Genomic DNA, 27,975 nt, shown 5'->3' on the forward strand with positions numbered 1-27,975 from the left:
TAGCTTCCATTTTCATTTCCTGTAAGTGGAATAGCCAGGCATTCCAGTACTTTTTCCTCCTATTACAGTGAATAACATACATAAATCCTGGTACTGTAAAGGTCATTTGGAACATAAAAGTTCATTAGGCTGCCTAAAAAAAGCCAGCACATCACATTGAGTCATGTGAGAGAAGAAAGTACGGTCAGGGAAAAAATTGGAAATGAGGAGTGTCATGGTGGAGTACAGGTGCCTCGTAAGGGGTCAGCATCTGTTGTCTGGAATTGACTTGCATTCAGGGCAAGTGATGTTCAAGATAATTGCATATTTACAGGATTCAATTAGCCTTTAGTCATTTTTTAAATTTTGCGCTAACCCTTCACAAGATGAATAATTGTGATTAATAATGTTGAACCCAATATTGATCAAAATGATCATGATGATCCTTTTGGCCATCATCAGCAGCCCCCACTGAGAGTATTGTTATATTCGCTGTCTACATGTGTTCCTCCATCATTTGTGTTCAAATATCCCTTGTTAAAAGGGCTCTAAAACAGCCATTATGATTTCTAACTGTTAGCATGCCAAAGGCATTTTCCATTTCTCCATATCTCAGCAATAACCTCGCTGGAAATTCCTAGAGCTGTTTGGTTGTTTTAAATGTGTTTATTTCAACATTTAAGAAAGTTATTTATAAATATAAATTGATTTAAATACAATTCCCTGTTTTGTTTTTAGTTTTACAGCAACCTTTAAGCCTCTTTTTTGGGAATTGTTTACTCATTGTCAAATTGTTGTTTTATCTGGAGTTGAACTGAGTTCACTGCACTTGAAAGTTTCTGCAAAAAACCCCACCAGAATCATGGATCATGTCTTGAAAAACTTGTAAGTTAGGTCACTTGTATGTCAAGGCACCATTGTGGATACATATTATATAGACATTTTTTCTTTTGATTTATTTGAATCAAAATAAAGGCTCTGTTTCCCATTACATTTGATGCTGTTGAATATATTTATACATATTTTTTTATGTGGTTGAAACCGTCACGTTCATGTACACGAACAAGGTTGCGGTTTTAACCAGTTGTAGGCCCTTTTTAAAAAACACATTTTCTGGGCTGCAGGGTCAAAAATATCTCATATTGCTACACACACTGGGATTTCAAACAAATCTGTCCAAATCTCAGTTTGTAATAACAGCTTATGTTTCCGTACGGATGAAAAGCCAAAATATCAACAAATTGATCAAATGGAAAATATGAGTGTATGTTGTGGGCATGGCCTTCGTCTGGAAGAGGATCATAATGTTGAGTAGTGGCTTGTCCTGACACTTGCTCCACATGATTATACAAGTTATCTGTAGAATTTAGCGACAGACCCAACCTTTAATGGTCAGAATCAACGGTCTCTTTGTGTGCAGCTGCACTGCTCACTTTTAGTTCTGATTTCTCTACCCAGTGCCCACTCTCACACATTCTAAAAAACACTGACAAAGACTTTTGTGTTGGACACAGAGGTGGCATTCTGCCATTGCAAATGCCTTCTTGAAATCTCAACTTTAAATTCATCGTATAACGGAATAGCAATTTAAAGTGATTTGTATTTGTGAGCTTGAAGTCAATGCTGAACCGTGCCCATGTGACTGTGGGGAAGAGGCCGCAGGAAGCAGCATTGAGGGGAGAGTTGGGATATTACACTAAAATAGGAGACTAAGTAAAAGGATTTGCTCGCACTGTCCTCACCGACCACAGGGACCTCAAACTAAACCTCAGCATACTGCGTCTTTGTAAACGTGGCCACTGTTCAATCACAACCCCAACGTAACACTCTTAGCTCTCAACTCATCATCATCCATTGTGATATTATATACATCGCAGTGTGGAGTAGAAAATAATTTAAAAAAAAAGAACCAGACAAGAGTCTGACTAAAAGGGGGAGGGCTGTCAATGGCTGTGTCATAGCAATACTTCGATTACACAAAGGAGGTTCTTCCCAGTAAAAACAAGAAAATGCCTCCGGCCCTCTGGTGTGTTATATGTCTTTGTTAAAGCTTTTTGGACTTAGGACATTCACTGTTTCTTTCCTGCTGGGAGTTGAGCTCAAACCGTTTTTCAAGGAATTCCAAAAGAAAAAAAAATGGGAAGTGACTCACTACAAGTGACTCCCACATAATCACAAGTCTGAGTGTAAGTGATTGCAGGCCCAGAACAAAATGTGACCAAAATACTTGTTGGTCAGTGTTTCAGCAAAATGGGGCCTGATTATTTACCATTGGAGATAAAAGAGGCCCAGTTGGCAGGCGTCATGTTAAACCCAAAGTCCCATTGGTTGTTGAAAGTGCTTAAACCAAAGACGGGAGGAATGCAGAAAGGATCTCATAAAAATAGTCGTTTGAGGAAGAAACTCAGCAAGACACACACACACACACACACATCAGCAGAACAGTAAATCCACAAGTCAGCAGGGTCCTGAGAAGCTGTGTGCCTCTTCTGGTGTGCAGCACTACACACCACTTGTGACCCCACATGCTTGTCCGTCCGTCTGTTGAGATTCTGTAACTATTCTGGCGTGTGACGAGAGCATTCCTCCGAAATCAGCTCCCCACTTCCTGTACTGTCACATGAGGATCACAATTCATCAGGGCTTTGTTTGAAAACTGGGTAGACAAAGCATACAAGTACACACAAAAGCACATTTTATACTTGTTTCTACTGGAGGTGAATGTTCTTTACTTCCCCTTATCACAAATGTACAACAGGCCAGAAGGGTCTATAACCCTCAAAATTATATTAAGTGCTAAACAACCAAATTCTATATTTTTTTCAAGTGGATAAATAAGAGATTACTTTGATTTATTAAGGTGAATAAATCAGATATTTCAATTGGAAGTGGGTAAAATTGCTGAATGGAAAAGCCACATAACAGGTGTCACTGATGGTGTAGTGGTACACACGCATGACTTTGGTGGAGGTAGAGTGGGATCACTTCCTTCTCAGTGATGCTGTCTATATATACCCTGCGATTGACTGGCGACCAGTTCAGAGTTCTGTCTGCCTTTTCCCCAAAATCTGATGAAATAGACACCAGCATAACCAGTGTTGAAAATGGATGGATGGATGGATAAGCCAAATAAATGGTAAACTTGGAAAAAAAAAGAATATGATTTCCAAATCTTTCTCAACTTATATTAAATTGAATACACAACAAAGACAAGATATTATATGTTTGAACCAATTTTTACATATACTCATTTGAAATTTGATGCCTCCAAGGTGTTGCAAAAATAGAAAATAAAAAAAGCTGGGTCAGGGGCATGTTTACCACCAAAAAAAAGTTGTTTACATGATATTTCCTTTAAAACAGCCAATAAAATGTCCAAAATGCAGACACTAATTAAAACTTTAGAGGTAGAATTATTTTCCACTGTTGCTTGATGGACAACGTAAATAAATCGTCAGTCTGGGATCTTTGTTGTCATATTTTGCATTTTGTAATGCGCCACACATTTTCAATTGGAGACTGCTCTGGACTGCAGGCACACTAGTTTAGTACTCACATTCTTTTTGCTGTGAAAAAAAAGAAGAAAATGAGAAAATGGATTTGCTTGGATGGCATCACATGTTTCTCCAAAACCTGTATGTCCCTTCCCTTTCAGCAGGAATGGGGCCTTCACAGATATGCAAGTTACCCATCTCATATGGACACTGACACACCCCCATAACATCATAGATGCTGGCTTTTGAACTTTGCACTGATAACAATGTGGATGGTCTTTTTCCTCAATGGCATGGAGGAGACAACATCCCTAATTTCTGAAAACAATTTGAAATGTGGAGTCTCTAGACTGCAGAACACTTTTTCACTTGGCATCAGTCCATCTCAGATGAGCTCGGGCCCAGAGATTCCAGCATTTCAAGGTGTTGTTGGCTTTTGCTTTGCGTGTTAGAGTTTTAAATTCCATTTGTAGATGTACACATGAAATGTGTTCAATAACAACGTTTTTCCAGGGTGTTCCTGAGCCCTTCCGCAACATCCTTTACACATGGATGCCGGTTTTAATGCAGTGCCAGAGTGAACAAAGATCACGGGGATTAAATGTTGGGTTTTGGCCTTGCCACTTTTTTGAGATTTTCTCAATCTTTTGATGATACTCTGGACCGTAGATGATAAAATCTTTAAATCCCTTGGAATTGTATGTTGAGAACACTATTTTTAAACTGTTGGACTATTTGCTCACACACTTGCTCACTAAGTGGGGAACCTCGCCCAATCCTTGCTTGTGAACAGCTGAGCCTCCTGGGATGTTCATTTTATTGTCAAACATGAAACGCGATTGTTTCCAACTAACCTGTTTACCTGTGGAATGTTCCATACTGGTGTTTTGTGAGCATTCTTTAACTTTCCTAGTCTTTTGTTGTCCTTTCTTTTTAACTGGTTGCAGTTATCAAAATGAGAGAATATTTGATGAAAAAAGAACATTTATCAGTTTTAACATGAAAAATATACTGTCTTTGTCATGTATTTAACTGAATATAGGTTGAAAAGGATTTCTAAATCATTGTATTTTGTTTTTAAATATGCTTTACACAACATCCCAACTTCATTGGAATTGGTTGTCGTAAAAGGTGGATTATTATAATTATTATTATCATGATGACAGTGATGCCTTTTCCAAGACCAAAAGGGTTCAAATGTTGTTAAAGTCAAGCGACAGAAGAGTGACATCTTAACCCATTCGTGGGCAGCGTCCCATTTTTGGGACATCCTGATTTTCACGCATTATATCCATCAGTATATCAAAATATTTAAGTGTTTTAATCTGATTCTGATTCTGTTTTTGGGACAATCTACTAAGAAAACCCAAGTACCCTCTCGCGGGCAGCTTCGTATTTTTGGGACGAACTTATAAATTGGTAAAGTTATCATATAACTTAACCATAAACGAAAAAGAAGTGTTATTTCCTTGATTGTGGCCTGTTAAGAGACTTTTACCTCAATAAGGCAAAAAATTGCCACCCTGCCCATGAATGGGTTAAGTTGCAAATTTTTTCTGCATATTACATTGTGAACTAGTGAAAGCTAACTGACAGTACATTACAATATAGAATACAGTTTACATGCATCCATTTTCCATAATGCTTAACCTTATTAGGGTCACGGGAAGTCATGGCACCATCAAATATTTTTAGAGTTGATTATTGTAGCAATCATTCCATTGTTTACTCAAATAATCAGATACAATTTCATTTTGCATTAAAGTATAGTAAGTAAGTTTCTTTCGGCTTGTCCCGTTAGGGGTCGCCACAGCGTGACATCTCAGATGAATGCTCATATTTGTTTGGCACAGTTTTTACGCCGGATGCCCTTCCTGATACACATCAAATATTTTTTTTCTGATTACTCTTGATTAACTGATATTGTTGTTTATTTGGTAATGTTTAATGATTAAACAAATACAAAAACAAGAATTAAGCAGTATCAAAGGAGAGGTAGTGATGTAGTCCGCAACATTTTTTAAACTGCTACTTCTTGGGTACTGAATAATGCAAAGGGCTACAAGTTGACATTTCTGAGGCTGCTTCAGGTTCAACCATACCTGTCAATTTCAGGTTATTCGTATGAAGGCTGCACTTTCACAATGCATTTTCAGAATAGATAAAACTGACTATAGTTTTTTCCATAAAATGAATAGGATTTGGGTGGCACGGTGAAGCAACTGGTTAGACCGTTGCCCTCACAGTTCTGAGGACTGGGGTTCAAATCCCGGCCCCGCTTGTGTGGGGTTTGCATGTTCTCCCCATGCCTGCGTGGGTTTTCTCCGGGCACTCCAGTTTCCTCCCACATCCCAAAGACATGCATTCATTGGAGACTCTAAATTGCGCCCACGTGTGATTGTGAGTGCAACTGTTGTATCACTCCATGTTCCCTGCGATTGGCTGGCAACCAGGTCAGGGTTGGCTTGGCTCCGGCACTCCTATGACCCTTGTGAGGATAAGCGGGTCAGAAAATGGATTGGTGGATGAATACGATTTAGTTAGTGATTTGGTCTGTAAAGTCGGAAAATAAGGAAAAATGTTCATCGTTGTTTTCCTAAGTGTAAGCAGCCATCCATTCATTTTCAACACTTCTTATTCTTGTTCAGTATTATAACTTCTCCAGTACATATCAAGTTGATTAATGACAACAATTGAAACAGGACATTCAAGGAAAATAGTTTGTTACTCTGTTCTTGAGTTTACCTTTTTTTTAAAAAAAAGTATCTCAATGTTGATAAAAGACAGTTTGCACATTTAATGCAAATTTCAGCAAGACATAAAGTAGACACCCATGACTGTATTTGCTTTTATGGGTATGTGCCAGGCCGGATCTGACCCACAGGCTTTGGGTTTGACCACTGTGTGCTATCCACGAGTACACCGTCATCCTAAGACAGAAGAGCCATTCTTTCCTAAAGCTTTTGTCCTGATGAAGGTCACAGGTTACCTGGAGCTGGGGCCAGCTGCCTTTGGGTGAGAGGTGGTGAACACCCTGGACTGGTCACCAGTCTGTGTCAGGCTACATAAAAACAACCATTCACGCAAACTCACATTAACCAGCTTTGTACAATCTACAGTACAGTCTTTAATCAATCTAACATGTCGGTTTTTGGAATGTTGGAGGAACACACCAGCAGTTCGCGGAGAAAACACACTCAAGTATCATTCGAACCCTGAACCTCAGAACTATAAATAGCTGCTAAATACTCACTGCTTCACCGTCATGCTACTCCTTACCGATTCAGACTTTTTTTTTTTTTTTTTTTTGTCTTTCATCAAAGCTGCTGATATAAGTTTTGAGTTGTTTGGGTTTTGTTTTTTGTTTTTTTTTTTACCTTCCATGACTCCTTGGCTGTGATGGTGCAGCGAGTTTCCGTGGCATTTCAGCCCCAACAATCCAGCAAACATATCTCCATGAAGAAGAAGAAGAAAAAAAGAAGACGAAGCAGCCGCGAGTCCAACAGCAGTGTGACGTCTTGCAACTATGCACTGACACGGAGAATGGCCGAGCTCACTTCCGCTGTGGAAAAGTCAAGAGACTTCTTTGTTCAAAACTACCACTTCACACGATAACGTTTTGCTGCAGCACCTCAGTCCTTAGTAAACATTTATGCAATCGGAGAGTTGAAGGGATTTCTCTGATATAAAAGAGTCATTCGGTTGCGAGTGTAGCGCCAGTCAATCCGAGGGGAAAATGATCGTCTTCTGAGGAATAGCAATGCAATATCCGACGCAGTGATGAAAAGATAAATAATTGGCCGAGTTTTTAGATGATTGTTTATCATGCGGGATATTGATCAGTCGATGGGCGAGCGTTTCAGTCCTCGTGTTAGAGCGAACTCCGACGCCGGGAGGAATTTGACTCAAGCTTCCTTCAGACCGCCTCAATTTCGCAGCAAGCATCCGATGAATGCTTGGAGACGCATCGCCGCATTTCACACGCACACGCACACAGTTTCATTCACTCATTGTCGCATATTTTCAGGGCAAAAAGTTACTTTCTCAACTTTGCAACAGTCAGAATAGTCGGTAGTCATTTTTTTTTTACTTTAAAAGTGACAGTAAAGGCGAATTGTCTTTGTTTAATTATTTTGGCATTAAGATGTAGTGTGGTGTGGTTTAAAAGCAATTAATTAATCCCTTTGGGCCAAATAATAACTTGACTTGGTCTGAAGTATCCATCATCCATTATTTGTGAAAATCTACTCACTATGCTGTACCAACGCAATCTTATCCAACAATAATATTAAAACAATCTCCATATTTCCATGACATTTGACTTACAGTAATTTAAGGTTTTCAGTGGCACTGGAAAGATTCAATAAGAACACATACACTGAAAAGAAATGTGGTTAAAAAAATTACATATATATTTCTCTCTCTCTTTATATATATATATACACACACACACACACACCTCACTGCGCTGTCAATCAAAATTATTACATTTTTAAAGGAAGAAGTATTGATACTTTTGAAAATGATACTATTTCAATACATCCATCCATCCATTTTCTTCGCTGCTTATCCTCACAAGGGTCACGGGGAGTGCTGGAGCCTATCCCAGCTGTTAACAGGCAGGAGGATAGGTACACCCTGAACTGGTTGCCAGCCAATTGCAGGGCACATCAAGACAAACAGCCACACTCACAATCACACCTAGGGGCAATTTTAGAGTGTCCAATTAATGTTGCATGTTTTTGGAGTGTGGGAGGAAACCGGAGTGCCCGGAGGAAAACCACATAGGCACGGGAAGAACATGAAAACTCCACACAGGCGGGTCCGGGGAAAGTTTCTTTCGGCTTGTCCCGTTAGGGGTTGCCACACCGTGACATCTCAGATGAACGCTCATATTTGTTTGGCACAGTTTTTACGCCGGATGAGGACACAACCCCTCTTTGGGAGGACAGGCCCCAGTGAGATAGGCAGTCATAACCCCTGGTTTACCAAACCAATGCTCTAACCACTGAGCTATGGGGATGTTATTGCAATACAAGTTAGTTAAATTCAAAAAGTGAAAGTTATGTTATGTGTTCTGTAAGTTATCATTATGAAGGTGCATAAAACAATGGGGGGGGGGACTTATTAAGCCAGGTCCCATGCAATGTCTATATTTTTTTTTTACTATGAAACATTCTAATTTGATGAGATGGTACAGATTGGGATTTTATTACACGTAAACACCATCCATCAAAATTATGAACAAAATAAAATCATGACATACTTCACTTAGTAGTGAATACATATGATCTACAAGCCTCACTTCTGATTTAAGTACTGAAAGTTTTCCACAAGTCACCTGCTTCGTAGATTAGAAGCACTTAATGTCCTTGGACAAGCAGAGGCGCTAATTGCTTACTTAGAGGACACCTCATGACCCAAGAGGTTATCAAGTTCAATTACTCTAACTAGAAGATATCACAACACAACTAATCCCCGTATCCAGTTAGAAACAGGATGCGCTGCATACTGCAGACGGATGGATGGATGGATGGATGATACAGAGATCAAGGTTCAGACTTCCAATTGAAAAGGAAGTTTTTTTGTCAAATACTGAGAGAACAAGATTTCTAAAAGTATTTAATGACTATCGTCAGTTGTAGTTCATTAACGTTTTTTAAACATAAACCTTTGTGTCAATGGTGTTTTTGCAACTAAAAACAATTTTTGCAATTCTTGTAATGTAAATAATATACTTTTATGTGCACATTTCCAATCAATGGCAGTATTTATGTAGCATACTAACCTATGAGAAAATGAAGTTTTCAAAGAAATTTGCATTGTACTTTTGCACATCAAGAATAGCTCTGGCTGTATAATTTAACTCGATGTCTGAAGGGAACATCATCCACGCTTGTATTGGATGCGCAGGTCTGCCCAAAGGCCTGTATTGATGTATCTCTTTGCGCCAGGATAGACCCACGACATCAAGTCTCTCCTTGCATGCGTGTGGTCTGGCTTCTGGGTGTGATAAATTTAAAGCGTCAAGATCAGAAATTCATAGACGGCACATGAACACAAAGTACTGATATCTAACAGCAGATGGCAGACTTCACCTTTTATTCACACTCCAGAATACACACCCATCTGAACAGAATGGAAAACATGCACAACTGGAAAAAAAGATCATGAGTCAATCAACACACCTTAATTTGTAACCAGCTCCTTCTTAATGTCTACAAGTTCCTTGACAAATGCATACGTGAGAACTCCAAACATCAATCGTTGATATCTACAGCTACAGCTACAGGTACCATGACCACAACTGATGTCTCATGGATGATGAGATAGGAGGTGAGGGAGATTCGGGGGCGAGGGAAGTAGGGGGTGGAGTCCTATGCCAAGAAAACAGGGATTGCTTGACGTATGTATCTGCGTACGTGTATATCAGGTGGCTGCCAGCGAATAGGCCTGAACAAAGGTCACATGCTCTACCTTAGATTATCTGTGTGTGATAGCGGAAGGGGAGTGCTGAAGAGCGAAATAAAATAAACACACATTATCAAAGAAACCTTAAGTCTTCCAAAGCATGGGCTACATGCCGCAAACTTCGTATAAGATGACTGCAGTAGTCAAATCTACATAGAAAATATACTGTGTATGAGAAACAATATTTTATTGTAGTATGAAAAAGTAAACCTTGTTACTAAACATATTGAAGCCCATTTAGAAGTTCAAATATTTGCAAGGGATAAATAACAGGAAAGGTTGTAACAGAATTACACCACAGCTTCTTCTGGGTCCATGTGAGTATTCCGGCTGGAGAAGACATCTGCCAGCATATGTTTAGGGATCTCAGAACCACGAACTCGCAGGGTGTAGCAGGCGTCCTCCACTTTTCCCAGACTCTGACGCAGTGTGTGCAGCTTCTTGGACACCTCATAAGGGCCCGTGTTTCCAATGTAGGAGAAACCGTCATGGATCTGACGCAGAAACTGGCTCAGCTGGAAGGGGGTGTCGATGTCACCGTTGCCCACGCTGCTGATGCACAGGCGCATCAGCTCACCTGTCAGGTCGGCCACACCCAGCAGGTAGTCTGCGGGCATCACCTGGAAAGTTAGGATCTGAGGATCCGATGACGGTGTGTCAGCAAAGCCCTGAGATAGAACATAGCAAAGCAAATTTATTTATACAGCACATTTCACTCACAAGGTAATGCAATGTGCTTTACATGATTAAAAACATTTAAAAACTAAGAAATAAATATTTAAAACTGATAAAACAATTTAAATGAAAAATTTGAAGTACAGTTAAAACGGCGTACAATGCAAGAAATTTAAAAATTGAAATCATCAAAAAAGTATGAGAAAAAAACAAGTTTTTAATCTGGATTTAAAAACATTCACAGTCACTTCTGTTTGCAACTTATTTGTGTGCAACATAATAGCTAAATGCTGCTTCACTATGTTTGCTTTGGACTCTGTGCTCCACTATTTAACATGAGACTGTTGCTCTCAGAGCCCTACTGGGTTTATATTCCATTAGCATTTCTTTCATGGATTAAGGACCTAAACAATTTTGTGCATTATAGACCTGTAGGAGAACTTTAAAATCTATTTTAAAGCTGACTGGAAGCATGTGTAATGACTTTAGAATTGGAGTGATGGGCTGTGACCTCTTTGTTCTGGTCAGAACCCGAACTGCAGCATTCTGAATGAGCTGCAGCTATTTAATGCTCTTTTGGGAGAGTCCAGTCAGAAGACTATTACAGTCGTCAAGTGCATTTCAGATAAAAGCATGGATGAGCTTCTCCTGGTCTTCTTGACACATGCAAGTCTTCACTCAGAATATGTTCCTCAGATGGTAAAAGGCAGATTTGGCATTTGATTTTATGACTGTTGAAAATCAGGTCGGAATCTATCAGAACACCAAGGTTTCGGACATGGTCTCTGTGTGTGTGTGTGTGTGTGTGTGGTTTTTTTTTTTTAAAAGATAAAGAGTCCAGGGATTTACTAACAGGAATCATCTTTTCTTTATTGCCAAAAACAATTCTCAGTGTTATTGTGGTTTTGTTAAAGAAAATTTTCGTGCATCCAGCGACAGTATTTATCTGCTTCAGACAGTGGCACAACACCTCAAATAAACTGTAGTCATCGGGAGACACTACTAAATATAACTGTGTATCATCTGCACGGATACGGTAGTCAAAATTAAAGTGTTGAAGAATTTGACCTCAGGGTAGCATATATTTTCCAATTGTTTGTAAAGGATCAGCAAATTTAAAAATTATTAGCAACAACTAACTCGATGAAATTAAAAAAAATACATACAGCTGAGTAGCATTTGTTTTCAAAAATCATTATACATGGCACTTGTTTGAAATCTAAGATGGATTTTGGAAATGTGCAGACCGTCTGATAAGTAGCAGTAATCCCAATAAACCCCTGTTCAACTTTTCACTGTGACAAATGAAGTCTTGAATTTAAAATGATGCAACTACCTTGGCTTGTGTCACATGCCTCCATGAAGTTTGGTGGATATCGCTTTAATGTTTTGAGATATTATGATGTACACAAATAGATGTGCAAACCAAGAAATGTAATCCTTTGTACTTTACACTTGGTGGAGGTCACAATAAAGCAATAGCTGAGTGCTGATAGTATGAGGCACACCCAGTTACTTTTGTATAAGATTAGAATGTTTACCAGTAACGTGATAACTTTTACTATGGTTATGTTTATAAAAATAGCAAAGTTCGTATTATGACGGAAGCAGTTATCTGACATTTTGGCACGTGGAAGGTTTAGTAAATGATCAGTACATTTGGAAATTTGCGATCAGTCCAACTTGGAAGAACATGTATGTGTGGCTGCCACTAAGTCTACTATTAACGCAAAGCTGTGAAGTTTATTTAGCTCAGTGTCACAGGAACGCTGCAGTGACTTCAAGGGCGAGGCGTGGACTGATCACCTGTCAAACACAGCGATGGAGACAACCATGAACACACTTATCCCCGTTTCAAGAAATGGACAGCGCTGGTACAGTATGCAAGCTGCACCCAGGAAATAAACCGAACGCTTGAGTGGGCAGATCTGTTGCCAAGGGGGTTAAAAAACTGAATGAAAAAGTTAAGTTTTACAGTCTGAGCTTTAAAGTAATTAAGTAGGTAAAACACTTGACCTGTGGAAAATTGACAAGATCACATGCAAAATATAAACCAATAAAGAGTGACATGAGATCCTCAACTTTTTGTGCAGCAATATGCCACTGTGCTTACCAGGTGTAAATCTTTGTCCATTCAAATCTAAAAAAATTAACAGTGTTATGAATATACCTTCGCTCCCATCATGAACAACAGCTTAGAGTTGATCTCCTCCAAACTGATAAGCGTGCGGTGACGGATGTAGTGCTGAAAGGATGCGGCCTCCACATACTCCTGGATTCCTGATGCATGAAACACACATTTATATAACTTACTCACACTAACCAAAACTGCAGAATACTCGGAAAATATACAGGACAAGTATTTGTGCCATGGGGGGAAATTTCTGTCACAAAACTAACATGCACTATAACCATTACAGGTGCACTTAATTTGACCTTTTTTAAACTTTATCCAATTGTTGAATGTTTCAGTAGTTTTTGCACAACTTGCTGTTCTCTCACAATGAGTTGAACAGCACAATTCACATATGATGTTCCAAGAGAGAAGTGACTACTGTCATAGAACACCAATAGCAAGTGGCAACAGAGACATTGAGACTGGAAGAGTCACTGAAAGGTATAAAATTGGAAATTGAAATTAAACAACCCTGTCAATCTTGCTGTTCAGCTCCTTGTAACAAAAAGTTGCCCGGAAAGTAGTGAATCCTTCAACAATTGGACATGTACATTCAAAAGTTTGCAGGTCAAATTAAGTGCACTTGTAAACAGTGAGTGGATTTTAGATTCAACCTAAAATTTCACCTGAAAGCCCAGTATCGCAATGTTTTGTTACAATGTTGTATTAGATTTACAGAAACTGAATACAGTAGTTTAAAAGGGGGCAAAAAAAGGTAGATTGTATATCAAGCCGAGTGTGCATAAACACTACAGGCTATCTACAGTGTATAGATCACAAATGCAGATAGTGATTCCAACCTGTTTCCTGCAACAATCTTTTGATTTGAACAACAGTGGCTATTTTTTGGGGCAGGCTGAGATGACCCCTCATTTGTTTTCTGGCCCTGTGTAAACAACAATCAAATAATCACAGGACGGAAGACTTTGTGTCTGAAGTTTACTTTTGGAGCGGCAATTGAACTTCAAAAGGGCCTGCTATCTCAATCAGGCGAACCATTGAAAGCTACGCGCAGCTGGGACAAAGATGTGCTTCGTCTCGAATGAAACTGCTTGGGCTGGGTGACAAACATACTTAAAGCCATTTGTTTTTTTGTATTGACATTATCCAAATATCGTATAAAGAAAAAATTGCCGTTGAGGTCATGGCCTTATTATTTCCATGGAGTAAAGGTTTTCAAGTTAAAGTCAGTTTAACTATTGGGGCAACAAAATAAAAAAACAGGGTTGAGTATCTTTTCAACAGTTTTAAGCATTAGGACATCTATCCACTACCTGAGCCGTTTATCCTCACAAGAGTCCCGGGAGTGCTAGAGCATGTGAGACAGATGCTTTAACCCAGGGGTGTGAAAATCATTCTAGCTCAGGGGCCACATTGCGGAAAATCTATTATCAAGAGGGCTGGAGTGGTAAATCATGGCCTTTATATGGCAAGTTATATACTTTATAACTTAAAAGCAAAAACGTCATGACTGTTTCCTTTGTTTTAATACAGTCCAAAATAATACGAGGAGATCATCATTAATAATCAGAAATTGTTTTTTTTTTTAATTCTGAGGAAAAAGAACACACAACGCCTGTTATTCATATAAGTATATCACAGAACACAGAACTATATCAGTGTGTAATTTCTCAACCAGAAATATATTTAAAAACATGATCCTGTTCCCTAAACAACAGCAAAAAGAGCATATAGTCAATCACGTGACTTCAGTGATATAGGTGCACGAGCTCTATACTGTCATAAAACTGCATAACAACTTTGTTGTGCCCTAGCAGCTGTTTGTTCAGGTGTAACTGTAACATCCACCATAAATGCAAGGTCTTGCATCCATTCTGCATAATGAAATTCCAACACTGGGTTGCCCTTTTCTTTCTTGAATTGAGCATAGCACCTCGGCTTATCTAACTTATCTCAGTGTGGTATGGCAGGCCATAGATGTGGTCCCTTCTCTCTGAGAAGGCTGTCAAACTGACAGTGATTCAGGCTTCTGGATTGGATTAAATTAACAATTTTGATGACGTTTGTTTTTAATTATTTGCAACACAAAGCTTCCTGGTGCAAAATACAGTGGAATGTCCAATAACCACATCCTCTATTTACAGATTGTACTCTCGTAACACCCGCTTTTTCCATGACAATAGAGATCGCAATATCTGTAGCCAGGCTGACAGGGCGAGACCAGCGCCACGACGAGTACACTGAAATTATCAGAAGCTATCGTTGTATCTTTTATAGGAAAGGTATGGTGTCAGGTGTGCGAGAGACCGCGCTGTGGAACCAAAACTCTTGGGATTCAAAAAAATGTTAAGGAAGACATGCCATGAGAGCAAAAAAGGATCACTGTTCATGAATTCAGTAGGCACCAGAACTGGACCAAGTCACCAAAGGTAGCTACGATGGATATTTTTCAGATAATCTAGATGTTGCTTTTGAAGTTTTGGCCAGGGATGTGTAATGTAGAGGATAAACTGCACCATGCACAAACGTTTTATGCACAAATATTTAATGCAAAAAATGTTCAAGTCAAACAGTGTTAAATATTTATCTAAGACTGTAATATGTGTTATCATCAGTATTAATAAGATGTTATGCTGTCATTGAGCATTTATTTTAGTTGGTTGAGGGATTCTGTTCGGACAATTACAGAGACCAGGACAAGCGCGTCCTGTGGCCTGTCCCAAGATATATTTTACCGCTGTATCAGTACATGCGCGATGATTATTATTAATGATTTTTGTACAGTTTTTTGAAAAAGACTACAAGTACAAACATATAGATAATTCCCAATATTTTGACCATATGGGAAGAAGCAAATTGGTGGTGAGCATTGTACATTGGTAGAAGGTTTTTTCTGATTTTTTTAGGTCAACTATGGGGGTGCGCATTATACTTCAGGATGTATTATAATCGAGAAATTATGGTGAACATAATAGGAACATACGGGGGATGAACTAAGAATTTAAGATTTCACCCTTCTTCTTCTTCTTCACTAATTATTTTTCCCCAAAAGGTGCTAATGACATTTTCACAAGATGTTGGCAAGAATCTGCTTCAATGGGAACAAAAGTGAACTTTTTGGATGCCATAACACACAACATATTTGGAGGCAAAATGGCACTGCACATCACCGTAAAACACCAAACCAAAAGTGAAGTTCAGAGGTGGGAACATGATGGTGCGGGGGTGCTTTTCAGAAAATGGTACTGGTAAACATTATTGAAGGAAGAATGAATGGCCAAATCTACTGAAACATTCTTGACAAAAATCGATTGGCATCTACGAGAATGATGAAAATGAAAAGAGGGTGGACATTTCATCACGACATAGATCCAAAACATACTGCCAAGGAAACTCAACTGGTTAAAAAAAAAAAAATCTAAGTTGCTCCAATGGCCCAGCGAATCATGTTTGTTGATTAAAATTGAAAATCAATGGAAATTGAGACTCAAGATCTAAAGAGGAAGGCCAAGGAACCTTCAAGATTTGAAGACTACTTGTGTGGAGGAATGATGCAAAATAACAACAGAGCAATGCATGCAAAAAGTTTGTCGATACAGGAGGAGTCTTGAATGTTGCAAATAAAGGTTTTTGCCTAAAATGTTAAATCAGGCGGACAAACACGGCAGGGTGGGTGACTAGTTAGAAGACCTGCCTCACAGCTCTGAGGACCGGGATTCAAAACATTGCGCCACCTATCTGGAGTTTGCATGTTCTCCCTGTCCCTGTGTCAGTTTTCTCCGGGTATTCCAGTTTCCTTCAACATCACAAAAACATACGTGGTAGGTTGATTAAAGACTCTAAACTTCCTGTAGGTGTGAATGCGAGCGCGAATGGCTGCTTGTTTCTATGTGCCCTACAAATGATTGCCCACTAGTACAGCGCTTCCCACCCGAATATAGGTGGGGTTGGCTCGAGCATGCCCCTGACTCTGGTGACGATAAACGCTACAGAAAATGGATGGCTAGATGGATGGGTATTACATAACAGCGTGTTCAATACTTTTTCCCCTCTGTAATTTCATCCATCCATAAATTTTCTTTGCCAGTTATCCTCACAGGGGTCGCGGGGAGTACTGGAGCCTATCCCAGCAGTCAACGGGCAGGAGACTTGGTACACGGTGAACTGGTTGCCAATCAATCACAGGGCACATAGAGACAAAGAGCCACCCTCACAATCACACCTGGGGGCAATTTAGAGTGTTCAATTAACTAATGTTGCATGTTTTGGGGATGTGGGAGGAAACCGGAGTGCCCGGAGATAACCCACGCAAGCACGGAGAGAACATGCAAACTCCACACTGGCAGGTCCGGGATCAAACCCGGGACCTCAGAACTGTGAAGCCAAAACTTTCCAGGTGGATCACCGTGCTGCCCATTATTGTGTCATTTAAAAAAATTCAATCGTTTTGGTGATCCTGACTGACCCAAAACAGGACCGGTTTAGCTTGATTTGACTTCAGACTGTGAGATTAAAAAAAAAAAAAAAAAAAAAAAAATTGTATTTCTGCACAGTGTATGGAAAACTTCTGGCTTCAACTGTATGTACCTGTTTGAATGCTTACTTTTTTAATAAAAATCTACACAGATGTGCTTTAACTTGGTCACTTGTGGGATAATTTATGTAGATTTTTTTGGGAGAAAACTATAATCAGCCAGCCACACCCCTACAGATTGGCAAATACCCTTAGACCCTGTCTGGCTACCCTGTTAAAATCACGTGAAAACAGCCACAATTTTCAATCTCAGATAATTTACCATTCATCTTGGGCTCAACAGTCAACATTCAAAATTGCTCAAATAAAGCCATAAAAAAAAGTTGTAACTGATGGTCACCCTCCATAAACCACCTCTAGGTTTGATCCCATAGCCACACATCCCCACCCTTAAGACTTGAGTGCACTCACCTAGTAGGACAACGGACCAATGTCTTAACCCACCGGCTAGTGTTGCTTTACTTCACATACTTGCCGCACAGCGCGAGCTGGCTTCTAATACATCAACATTGAATTGGAGAATCTGATGTGTAAAGGATATGATGTGAAATGGACCAACTATGCATTAAGGCAAGTTGAGCTCATTTCTACCAGGAAACTGCTCACATTATTTCATTTAATAATAACAGAAGCTTACGTTTGGCAACTAAGACAAAGAAACTAAAAGATAACTACAGATTATTAGAATCTATTAAATACAATCTGTAGCATAACTAAAAATGTGCACAAATGAGCGGTCCTCAAATCGATTTGATTCAAATTCCTGAGTTTTCTTTCAAAATTAATATTTTCTATGGCATACTATACTAAAAAATATTCCCACAAATGTTGGCCACAAGATTTCTCACTTACAAAAATATTGGAAAAACTGTTTTAAAACCTAATTCAAAAGAATTCAACCATAAGTCAGTCCATGCAACTGCAGAATTCTGACAATAGCTTGTGTTCAACAGCGAAATTGGTAAAATGCATGCAAGGCATTCAAAGGAGGTGTATTCATTTATGATGAGCATTGCGCTATGGTAGTATGTTTGACTTGCAGACTGGTTCACGGTGGAAATTCCCCACTGCTTGTTTATGCAGATATTCAGCTAAAGACCTTATCAAAGTGCAGCATTGACCTGTTATCAGCAGCAATTAGGCTCAGATTTTGCCCTCAATATCGTTAATGGCCTCTCTATGAAAAAAGTGGACCCATTAACATATGCCTGGAGACTCCTTGTCCAGTATGGGTGCAAAACCTCTTCACTGAGCTGTAATAAAGATGATAAAATGGAAAGGGGAAAAGAGTCTAATTAGTGGGAACTGCAACTGGTCACGTCGCAGAGGATGCAGCATTGATTCATGAGTGACTACAATCTAAAAACGACTTCCCTCCCACCCCCATGAGCTAGATAACAGCTCACCATCACACTCTGCAGACATTTTGGCTACACTAACAAGAGCCGAGAGTGATGCAAGAAGTGGAAAAAACAACGTTATCAGCGGGTGTTCCTATTAAATCCCTGCACCAAGGTCACGCTCTCACAGAAATACTTATTTTGCCATCAGTTTTAAGCACAGGAGGCAATACTGTGGTGTACGACGTGCTATTTCTCCTGAAAAGTCTAGCTTTGTTATCTAAAGTTTTGAATTTCAGCACTGATTGATCAATAGTGTGTGTTTGCCAATTATTATGTTAGCACGGTGGTGGCACAAACTTAAGGACTAATTTAGCAATAAAAACTTTCAATAATACAAGCAGGTTACGGCGCCCGTACAGTGCAGAGTAGTTCTTGCAGAAAGCCCAAGTCTCCAAACTTCATGAACAGTTCACATGCAATAATATTGAACAAATCAAACAGTTCAAGGTTTTATTTCAATGAGTTTATACCTGCGGGGCTATAATTCCCCCCATAGGTACGACAAATACAATTTTTTTGAACGGGTTTATTGAAGACATCCCATCTCCAATCACAAAAATTATACAATTCAGTCTTTTTACATAAGTAAAGAAGAATATGAGTCCGGAGGTAGCTAAAATTTTCACATGGTGAAAATATAGATAAAAAAATACCTTGTGACTGTTGAAGGATCTTTAAGCTGTTAGGTGATCCTGAATGTCTTTTCGTGTCATTACTTATACAATAATCAACACTAAGATTTGGATTGAGCGGAAAGTCAAGACAGTCCTGCACTGTCTTTTCAGTTTCTACGTACTGAATTGAACAATATTGAATTAGCAACTGAAAGCAACCACATGCATTCGAAACAATGCAAGACCATGTATGCAAGAAAAAACAATTCGCTCCAAGCATTTGTCACTCAGAATATTAGGAGGAAGAATCTTTTCATCAATTATTAAACATGTGAATTACTATTATCTGTATATTTTAACTCATGAAATCGAATAACATGACTACAGTGCCTTGTGAAAGTATTCAGCCACCTTGAACTTTTCAACCTTTGGCCACATTTCAGGCCTCAAACATAAAGATATAAAATTGAGATTTTTGTCAAGAATCAACAATAAGTGGGACACAATCGTGAAGTGGAACAAAATTTATTGGATATTTTATACTTTTTTAACAAATATCTGAAAAGTGGGGTGTGCAATACTATTCGGCCCCCGTGCATTAATACTTTGTAGAGCCACCTTTTGGTGCAATTACAGCTGTAGGTTTTGCACTTTGAGTGACTGAAATTCTTGCTCATTCTTCCTTGCAAAACAGCTCAAGCTCAGTGAGGTTGGATGAAGAGCATTTGTGAACGGCAGTCTTCAGCTCTACTCACAGATTCTCAATTGGATTTAGGTCTGGACTCTGACTTGGCCATTCTAACACCTGGATACGTTGATTTGTGAACCATTCCATTGTAGATTTGGCTTTATGTTTTGGATCATTGTCCTGTTGGAAGACAGATCTCCGTCCATGTCTCGGGTCTTTTGCAGACTCCAAAATGTTTTCTTCCCGAATGGTCCTGTATTTGGCTCCATTCATCTTCCCATCAATTTTGACCATCTTCCCTGTCCCTGCTGAAGAGAAGCATGTCCAAACCATGAGGCTGCCACCACCATGTTTGACAGCGGGGATGGTGTGTTCAGGGTGATGAGCTGTGTTGCTTTTACGCTAATTATATCGTTTTGCATTCTGGCCAAAAAGTTCGATTTTGGTTTAATCTGACCAGAGCACCTTCTTCCACATGTTTGGTGTGTCTCCCAGGTCACTTGTGGCAAACTTTAAACAAGCTGTTTTAAGGATATCTTTGAAAAATGGCTTTCTTCTTGCCACTCTTCCATAAAGGCCAGATTTGTGCAGTGGATGACTGATTGTTGTCCTATGGACAGACTCTCCTACCTCAGCTGTAGATCTCTGCAGTTCATTCAGAGTGATCATGGGCCTCTTGGCTGCATCTCTAATCAGTCTTCCTGTTCGGGGCGAAAGTTTAGAGGGACGGGTCTTGGTAGTTTTCCAGTGGTCTGATCCTCCTTCCATTTCAATATGATAGCTTGCACAGTGCTCCTTGAGATGTTTAAAGCTTGGGAGATCTTTTTGTATCCAAATCTGGCTTTACACTTCTCCACAACAGTATCTCGGACCTGCCTGGTGTGTTCCTTGGTCTTCATGATGCTCTCTGCAGTTTAAACAGAACCCTGAGACTACCACAGAGCAGGTGCATTTATATAGAGACTTGATTACACACAGGTGGATTCTATTTATCATCTTCAGTCAACATTGGATCAGTCAGAGATCCTCACTGAATTTCTGGAGTGATTTTGCTGCACTGAATGTAAAGTGGGCAAATCATATGGCCCCACTTTTCAGCTTTTTATTTGTTAAAGTATAAAATAAATTTAATTCCACTTCACGATTGTATCCCAATTGTTGTTGATTCTTGACAAAAAAAATGTATTTTATATCTTTATGTTTGAAGCCTGAAATGTGGCGAAAGGTTCAAAAGTTCAAGGGGGCCGAACACTTTCACAAGGCACTGTATATCAATTAATGAATTAATGAGCTAATAATCAAAGAATTATATCAAAGAACTCCCAGCACAATTATGAATACATTTACAGGTGGCGTGCCAGAACATGGGGGAGCAGGCAGAACGTGCAAGAGCGTTCAGGGGTGTGGGTGAGTGTGGTTCTTTGAGCTTTAACTATATTATACAATAGAGACTACTACTAATATATAGACTACAAGCAAAGTAATACGATTTTGTTTCTCTCCATCCAGCCAAAATATTAAGAACACTCGTAAAAGCAAAATATTTGACAGCTTTAATTTTAGAGGACGATCGATGTATTGTTTTATCGAAATTTGCAAATGAGCAAATTCTTGAAATTTATCACAGGTATGCAAGTACTAAAAGTATTATTCTCTTTAGGGAAGCTACAAGTGGAACAAAAGTACGAAAATTCTAGAAGAACAACAAGGGCCCTCGAAAATATTTTTAATGAATCATTGAATTGGTAGTTGGCGGCATGGTGACGCATCTGTAGAGTGTTGGCCTCACAGTTCTGAGGACTGGGGTTTAAATCTCGGCTCCGCCTGTATGGAGTTTACATGTTCTCCCCGTGGCTGCAGGGTTTACTCCGGGCACTCCGGTTTCCTTCCACATCCCAAAGACACGCATTAATTGGAGACTCTAAATTGCCCTCGTTGTGACAGTGAGTGGGACTGTTGTCAGTCTCCCGGTGCCCTCTACACCTAGTTCAGGGTGTACACTGCCCAATGACAATTGAGATTGGCTCCAGCACTCCCACGGACCCTCGTGAGGATAAGCGGTTCAGAAAATGGATGGATGGGTTGGTAGTGTCAGCACAGTGAACAATTGGTCAGCATGTCTGCCTCACAGTTCTAAGGACCCGGGTTAAAATTGTGCGCCTATGTGGATGTTGCATGTTCACCCCGTGCCTGCGTGGAGTTAACTGGGAGAGGCTCCAGCATGCTCGCAACCCTACTGAAGATAAGCGGTCTGGAAAATGAATGAATGAATGAATGAATGAATGAATGAAGTGGTAGTTCTCCCCAAAATTATCTTTCTCACTGAGTGCCATATTCCCGACCATACATATGAGCGCCAGGGAAATTAGTTCATATTAATTAAATTTCTGTTGAGCTGGTGAGCGAGTTTGATGATGCAACAGACAAAATAAAGTACCCAAGTATGTACAGTAAAAATCTGTAAAATTACATCATGTCAAACATTCACTCATTTTTCGTGCAGGGCCGTGGGCTTGCTGGAGTCTATCCCAGCTATCTGCAGGCGAGAGGCGGACTACAAACAGAGCTAGTCACCTCGCAATCGCGGCGCGTATTAAATCAACCAATCATTCGCACAAACTTTTACACCTACGGGCAATTTAGAGTATTCAATGAATATACCATGCATGTTTTTGGGATGTTGAAGGAAACTGACTGAAACCAGACAAAACCCCTCACACGCACTGGGAGAACATGCAAGTTCCACCAGTCGGCCACCGTCACGCCCATGTCGAACATACCTTTTTAAACCACTACAATATGGATATTTAAAATAATGTTCGGGTTTTTTTTTTTAGTAAGAGAAACAACTCACCTGCAGTGAATGCCCTGTGAAACTGATACATATCTTCTCCTTTAAGCTCTTCAGCAATCTGACAAATTTTCTGCCTCACACCATTCAGTTTCCCATCTGCCTCATTCAAAATGGCCTCTGCATCTGGAACACTTCCAAATCAAAACCAAAGCACGGTAAGAACGGCGCTTCTGCACTTTACCTTACAAGTAAAAATCAGACTTTTTCATGACTGTTTTAATTTTCCTATCCTTGAATACCGAAGGGAGGGGCATTTACAGTGGTGTGAATGTTTGTCCTCTTCCTGACTTCTTGATTCTTATTTTTGCATTTGTCATACGTTTCCCATCCCAAAAAAATTTAATAGCCAAAGACGACAAGTAAAAACACAATCCAGTTTTTAAATGCATTTTATGATTACAGGAGGGGAAAAAAAATCCAAATCTACATGGCCCGGTGTGGAAAAAGTGATTACCCCGTAACCCAATAACTGGCTGAACTACCCTTAACACCAAGAACTTCAATCAAGTGTTTGCGATAAATTTGCAGTCGGTCTCTTACAAGACTGTGGAGGAATTTTGGCCCACTCATCTTTGTAGAATTGGTGCAATTAAGCCTCACTGGAAGGTTTGAGCATGAGCTGGCTTTTTAAAGTCATGCCACAGCATTCCCCACCCAGTTTTTTTTTTTTTTTTTTGGTCTTGTTCGGCTACTAGGTTTTAAATTTAATTTTCTTGATGGGAAACATTTGTGTGACAAACTTGCAATTTAATTGTTGTTTTTTTAAAATCCAGGAATGGGGCATCCACTGTAAATGGCATGCTGTCTTATTCATGAATCTCAAATCTTCACAATCTTAATGTCTTTGTTTAATAGGAAAAGAAAAAAAATGTCAACTTTTTTATTCCTATTTAAAAATTAAAATACTAAAAAATCAACAAATAGTAATCATAAATACCTTGTCACTCTGTGTAAAAGAAAAATTGTCCTCTTGCTCTCAATGGTGACATCTCGACTTAGCTTAACAAGACGCTCGTATTTGTCATGCTTGGTGTCAAGCTCTATCTGGAAGACTTGAAAGAAATGCTTGTAATGTAATGATGTACTCTCAATCCTTTAACTTTTTCACATTTTGCCACCTTACAACCACAATCTTGGCTTTTATTGGGATTTTTATTTATTAACCAATGAAAAGTATTACATGATTGTAAAAAGGAAACGAATGATAGATTTTAATTTTAAGCAAATAAAAACATTAAAAATGTGGTGTTGTATTTGTATTTATCCCACAGGCATCAATACTTTGCATAGATACTTTTTGCTGCAATTACAGCAGTTCTTTTAGGGTATGTCCCTACCAGCTCTGCACATTTAGACAATGACATTTTTACCCATTCTTCTTTGCAAAATTTGCTCAAGAACAGCCAGATTTCATGGAGAGTGTCTATGAACAGGAATTTTCAATTCTTGCCACAGATGCTCAATGGGATTTAGGTCTGGAGTTTGACTGCGAGATTCTAACATGAATATCATTTGATCCAAACAATTCCATTGTAGCACTGGCTTTATGTTTAAAGTTACTGGGCCTCATTTACTGCATAGAATGCCTACAAATGTGTCTAAAACTGCATTGATGGCCAATGTGTATGAAGTTTTTATTTTGATGTTGGCCCTCTGATCACCTTGGTTGCATGCCACAGTATGACACTATTATATTAATAATTGTTGGGGCGGCAGCCTTGACTACAATTTTTTGACTGGCCTGTCAGCAATGGAAAATGCCAGGAGTAAATAGAGAAAGAACTCACAACTATGAAGTTCTTTGCAGTTTGTGACCATGCACCACTAACCAACGGTCAAGCAGACCAACAGAGACATATCCGTCCATGGCAATTCACTATGCAATTGAGGGGGATTTTCAAATAAAAAGTCAGTCCTTGCAGCCTTATCTTATTGCCATATTAGCATGAACTGCATCTGATTCCATTAATTTGCAATTTGTGATTCCAATTTATAAAAGCCTGTACATTCAGTTAAGCCTTGGTAAAGTAATTTTTTTTGGGTGGGGGGGTACATTTTTATTATCTATCGTACATCCATCCATTTTCTTCATCTCTTACCCTCACAAGGGTCGCGGGGAGTGCTGGAGCCTATCCCAGCTGTCAATGGTACACCCTGAACTGGTTGCCAGCCAATCACAGGCCACATTGAGACAAACAGCCGCTTTCACAATCACACCTAGGGGCAATTTAGAGTGTACAATTAATGTTGCATGTTTCTGGAATTTGGGAGGAAACCGAAGTGCCCAGAGGAAAGTCACGCAGCCACGGTGAAAACATGCAAACTCCACACAGGCGGGTCCAGGATTGAACCCAGGACCTCAGAACTGTGAGGCCAACACTTTACCAGGTGAGCCACAGTACCGCCCTTATTTATTGTTCATTCTTATTTAAAGATTGAGTTTGCATTGTTACATACTTTGTTGAAATGCATTGTAATAAAATATTCTCTCTAACATGAGGAAAGGTTGTGAATAATAATAATGACAACAATATTGACAAAAATACTAATATCGTATAATAATGGTGTCAGTGGGACTGCATCAGGGATTAGCCCTGTGCCCCTTTCTGTTTGCAATGGTGATGGCTAGGATGACAAATGAGGTTGAACTCGAATACCCGTGAACCCTGATGTTCGCAGGTAACATTGTGATCTGTAGTGAAAGCAGGGAGCAAATGGAAAAACAGATGGAAAGGTAGAGGCATGCACTGGAATGGAGAACAATGACCATTAGCTGAAGTAAAACAGAAGATATGTGCATGGCTGAGAGGCTTGGAGGAGGAAGAGTGAGACTACAGGAAGAAGCGATGGCAAGGGTCAGGTACTTTAAACATGTGAGATCACAAGTCCAGAGCAGACGTCCTAGCACCGTGGGCGCCCATGCCCAGGCATGTTCTAAAAATTGCACAGGTCACAAATTGTTATCAATTTTTATTTGTGCTTTAAATTTTGAATCTGACTTGCTTGCATTAATGATTTTTGTTATTAATAATAATAATAATATAAGTATTTCTATATTTGTAGATTATAAGGAGTTTTGTTATTTGGAAGTTTGCCGCAAACAGGGGATGTAGCCCTCAGCCTCAAAAAAGTTAGTGACCCCTGGTCCAGAGCAATGGGGAGTGGGGTCAGAAAGTGAAGAAATAGGTCCAAGAAAGTTGGAACAGGTGGAAGAAGGCGTCAGGTGTGTGATGTGACAAGAGTCTCTGGACAAACTGATACGAAAAGATGCCGACTGTGGACTGCATGATAAACAATGATCTCCCAGTCATTTTCCACTATATTTAAGGTAGGAAGAGGTCTGTCAAACAAACCAGTTCTATTGTCATGACAGGTGCTTCTTTAAGCTATCAGCAATGTGTTTGATGATTATGAAAAATTGTTAATTTTTTTATGAACCGACACTGATTCGACAGAGAAACGGTAATCTGACTACTTATCCGAAGGAAATAATGTACTGCTTGCTATGTAAAATGGTGGCCATTTTTAATTAATATGTTACCAGCAGCAGCATGGTGGATCAGCTGGAAAGTGTAGGCTTCACTGTTCTGAGTTCCAGGGTTCGATCCTGGCCCCGCCTGTATGGAGTTTTCATGTTCTACCCGTGCCTGCATGGGTTTTCTGCGGGCACTCTGGTTTCCTCCCACATTCCAAAAACACGCAACATTAATTGAACACTCTAAACTGCTCCTAGGTGTGATTGGGAATGCGGCTGTTTATCTCGATGTGGCCTGTGATTGGCTGGCAACCAGTTCAGGATGTACCACACCTACTCCCCGGTGATAGCTTGGATAGGCTCCAGCACTCCCGTGAGGATAAGCGGCTAAGAAAATGGATGGATGGATGTGACCAGCATCACTGATTGTGCAGCTCTTAATACATACCACACTATTCAGATTCACATTTGCTTTTTTTTTTTAATAAAACCCTATACTTCGTTCCACTTCAGAATTCTAAGATACTTTGTTATCTCTGTCATCCATAAAATATTGAGTAAATACATTCAAATTTGTGATTGTAAAGTCACGTGAAAGAGTTGAAGGGTTATGAATGCTTTTTCAAGACATTTTTAAGAGTGAGATTGATACAAAGAGAATATGATTACCTCTGAAGGCTTCAATGATGGGTGAAGATGGATGGACACTTGTCTCACAATATTGAGCCACATCATTTTTCTGTGGATTTCCTTCAGCTGTAAACAAGGCACAAATGTGCTGGGGGGTTTTCCTACAACGCCAAATTGTTGTGACACCTATCTGAACAACTCTCGCACAGATATCGGCGTGCACTGTGGTTGAACTACAGCGTCAACTACGATCCTTTTTGCTAATCTCCATATTTTCTCCAGGGAAAAAAACAAAAACAAGAACCCAACTTGATGCACTGTATTACAGATTAAATTTAATCGTGTTGCAAACGTTTTCGATATTACTTCACACTATAAAGTACTAACGTCCATTAAATTGCAGTACAGTACTCAGTAGACCATTTAAAGCAAGGTCCTTTTCATTGTGCGAATGTAAACTAATGAACAGCCGGATTCAAAATGTAAACAATGGCTATTAAGGTAGAACGTAGAAACTATTACACGTGCGTCTGGTGTTTTCATGCCAAGTTTAGAAATTATTATTCGCCACTTCTGTACTTACCTCCTCGCTTATTCATACCCTCGCCGTTCCGTAAAATACAACTTAAGCTGAATTCTGATTATTTTCGACAATAGCTAATGTTAGCGTGCAGTGTGTATATTTACAACAGGCACCACAGTTGTTTATACTTTAGCCTGACCGGGCTTAATTAAATAGTACGTTGGGCGCACTCGTTCGATTTGCATTCAAATGTAATAATTAATAGCGCATTAAAACTCATGTATGATAAATATTTAATAATTATACACGAAATAATTTCTATTCATGTGGATTTCTTTTTTCAGGCAGTAGTACGATCTCCCTGGGCTTTTGTGATGTTTGAGCGTCACAGGAAAAGGGAAGAAGCGTTGCATTTTGGGATATGTATTACAGTAGTAATTGAGAAAAGTTGGCAGTCTGGTATTCGTCCAAGTGGGAAGTGCATCCACTTAGCAGGTG

At 39.5% G+C, this 27,975-nt stretch overlaps 2 protein-coding genes across 4 annotated transcripts in view; both read right to left on the bottom strand.

Annotated features, from left to right (window-relative positions):
- Nucleotides 1-7,435, bottom strand: part of disc1 (DISC1 scaffold protein) — a 53,006-nt gene extending 45,571 nt beyond the window's left edge. For 2 of the 3 annotated variants that reach the window (XM_061836922.1, XM_061836924.1), the window contains exon 1: nucleotides 6,851-7,435. In XM_061836922.1, the coding sequence (XP_061692906.1) occupies nucleotides 6,851-6,923 (73 nt within the window). In that variant the 5' untranslated portion in view covers nucleotides 6,924-7,435. Of the gene's footprint in view, nucleotides 1-6,462; nucleotides 6,535-6,850 lie in introns of all 3 variants that reach the window. The other variant, XM_061836923.1, reaches the window with a different exon arrangement.
- Nucleotides 7,436-9,541: 2,106 nt separating this feature from the next.
- On the bottom strand, nucleotides 9,542-27,878 carry tsnax (translin-associated factor X). The gene is made up of 6 exons (XM_061837933.1): nucleotides 27,538-27,878; nucleotides 26,994-27,080; nucleotides 23,787-23,901; nucleotides 22,850-22,980; nucleotides 12,790-12,899; nucleotides 9,542-10,612 (listed from the first exon to the last, which is right to left on the bottom strand). The coding sequence occupies exons 1-6, from the start codon at nucleotides 27,551-27,553 to the stop codon at nucleotides 10,235-10,237; spliced, it is 837 nt and encodes a 278-aa protein (XP_061693917.1). The 5' UTR covers nucleotides 27,554-27,878; the 3' UTR covers nucleotides 9,542-10,234.
- Between the last annotated feature and the right edge of the window lie 97 nt (nucleotides 27,879-27,975).

This window comes from Syngnathoides biaculeatus, chromosome 12, assembly GCF_019802595.1.
Source record: "Syngnathoides biaculeatus isolate LvHL_M chromosome 12, ASM1980259v1, whole genome shotgun sequence".
Taxonomy (NCBI): domain Eukaryota; kingdom Metazoa; phylum Chordata; class Actinopteri; order Syngnathiformes; family Syngnathidae; genus Syngnathoides; species Syngnathoides biaculeatus.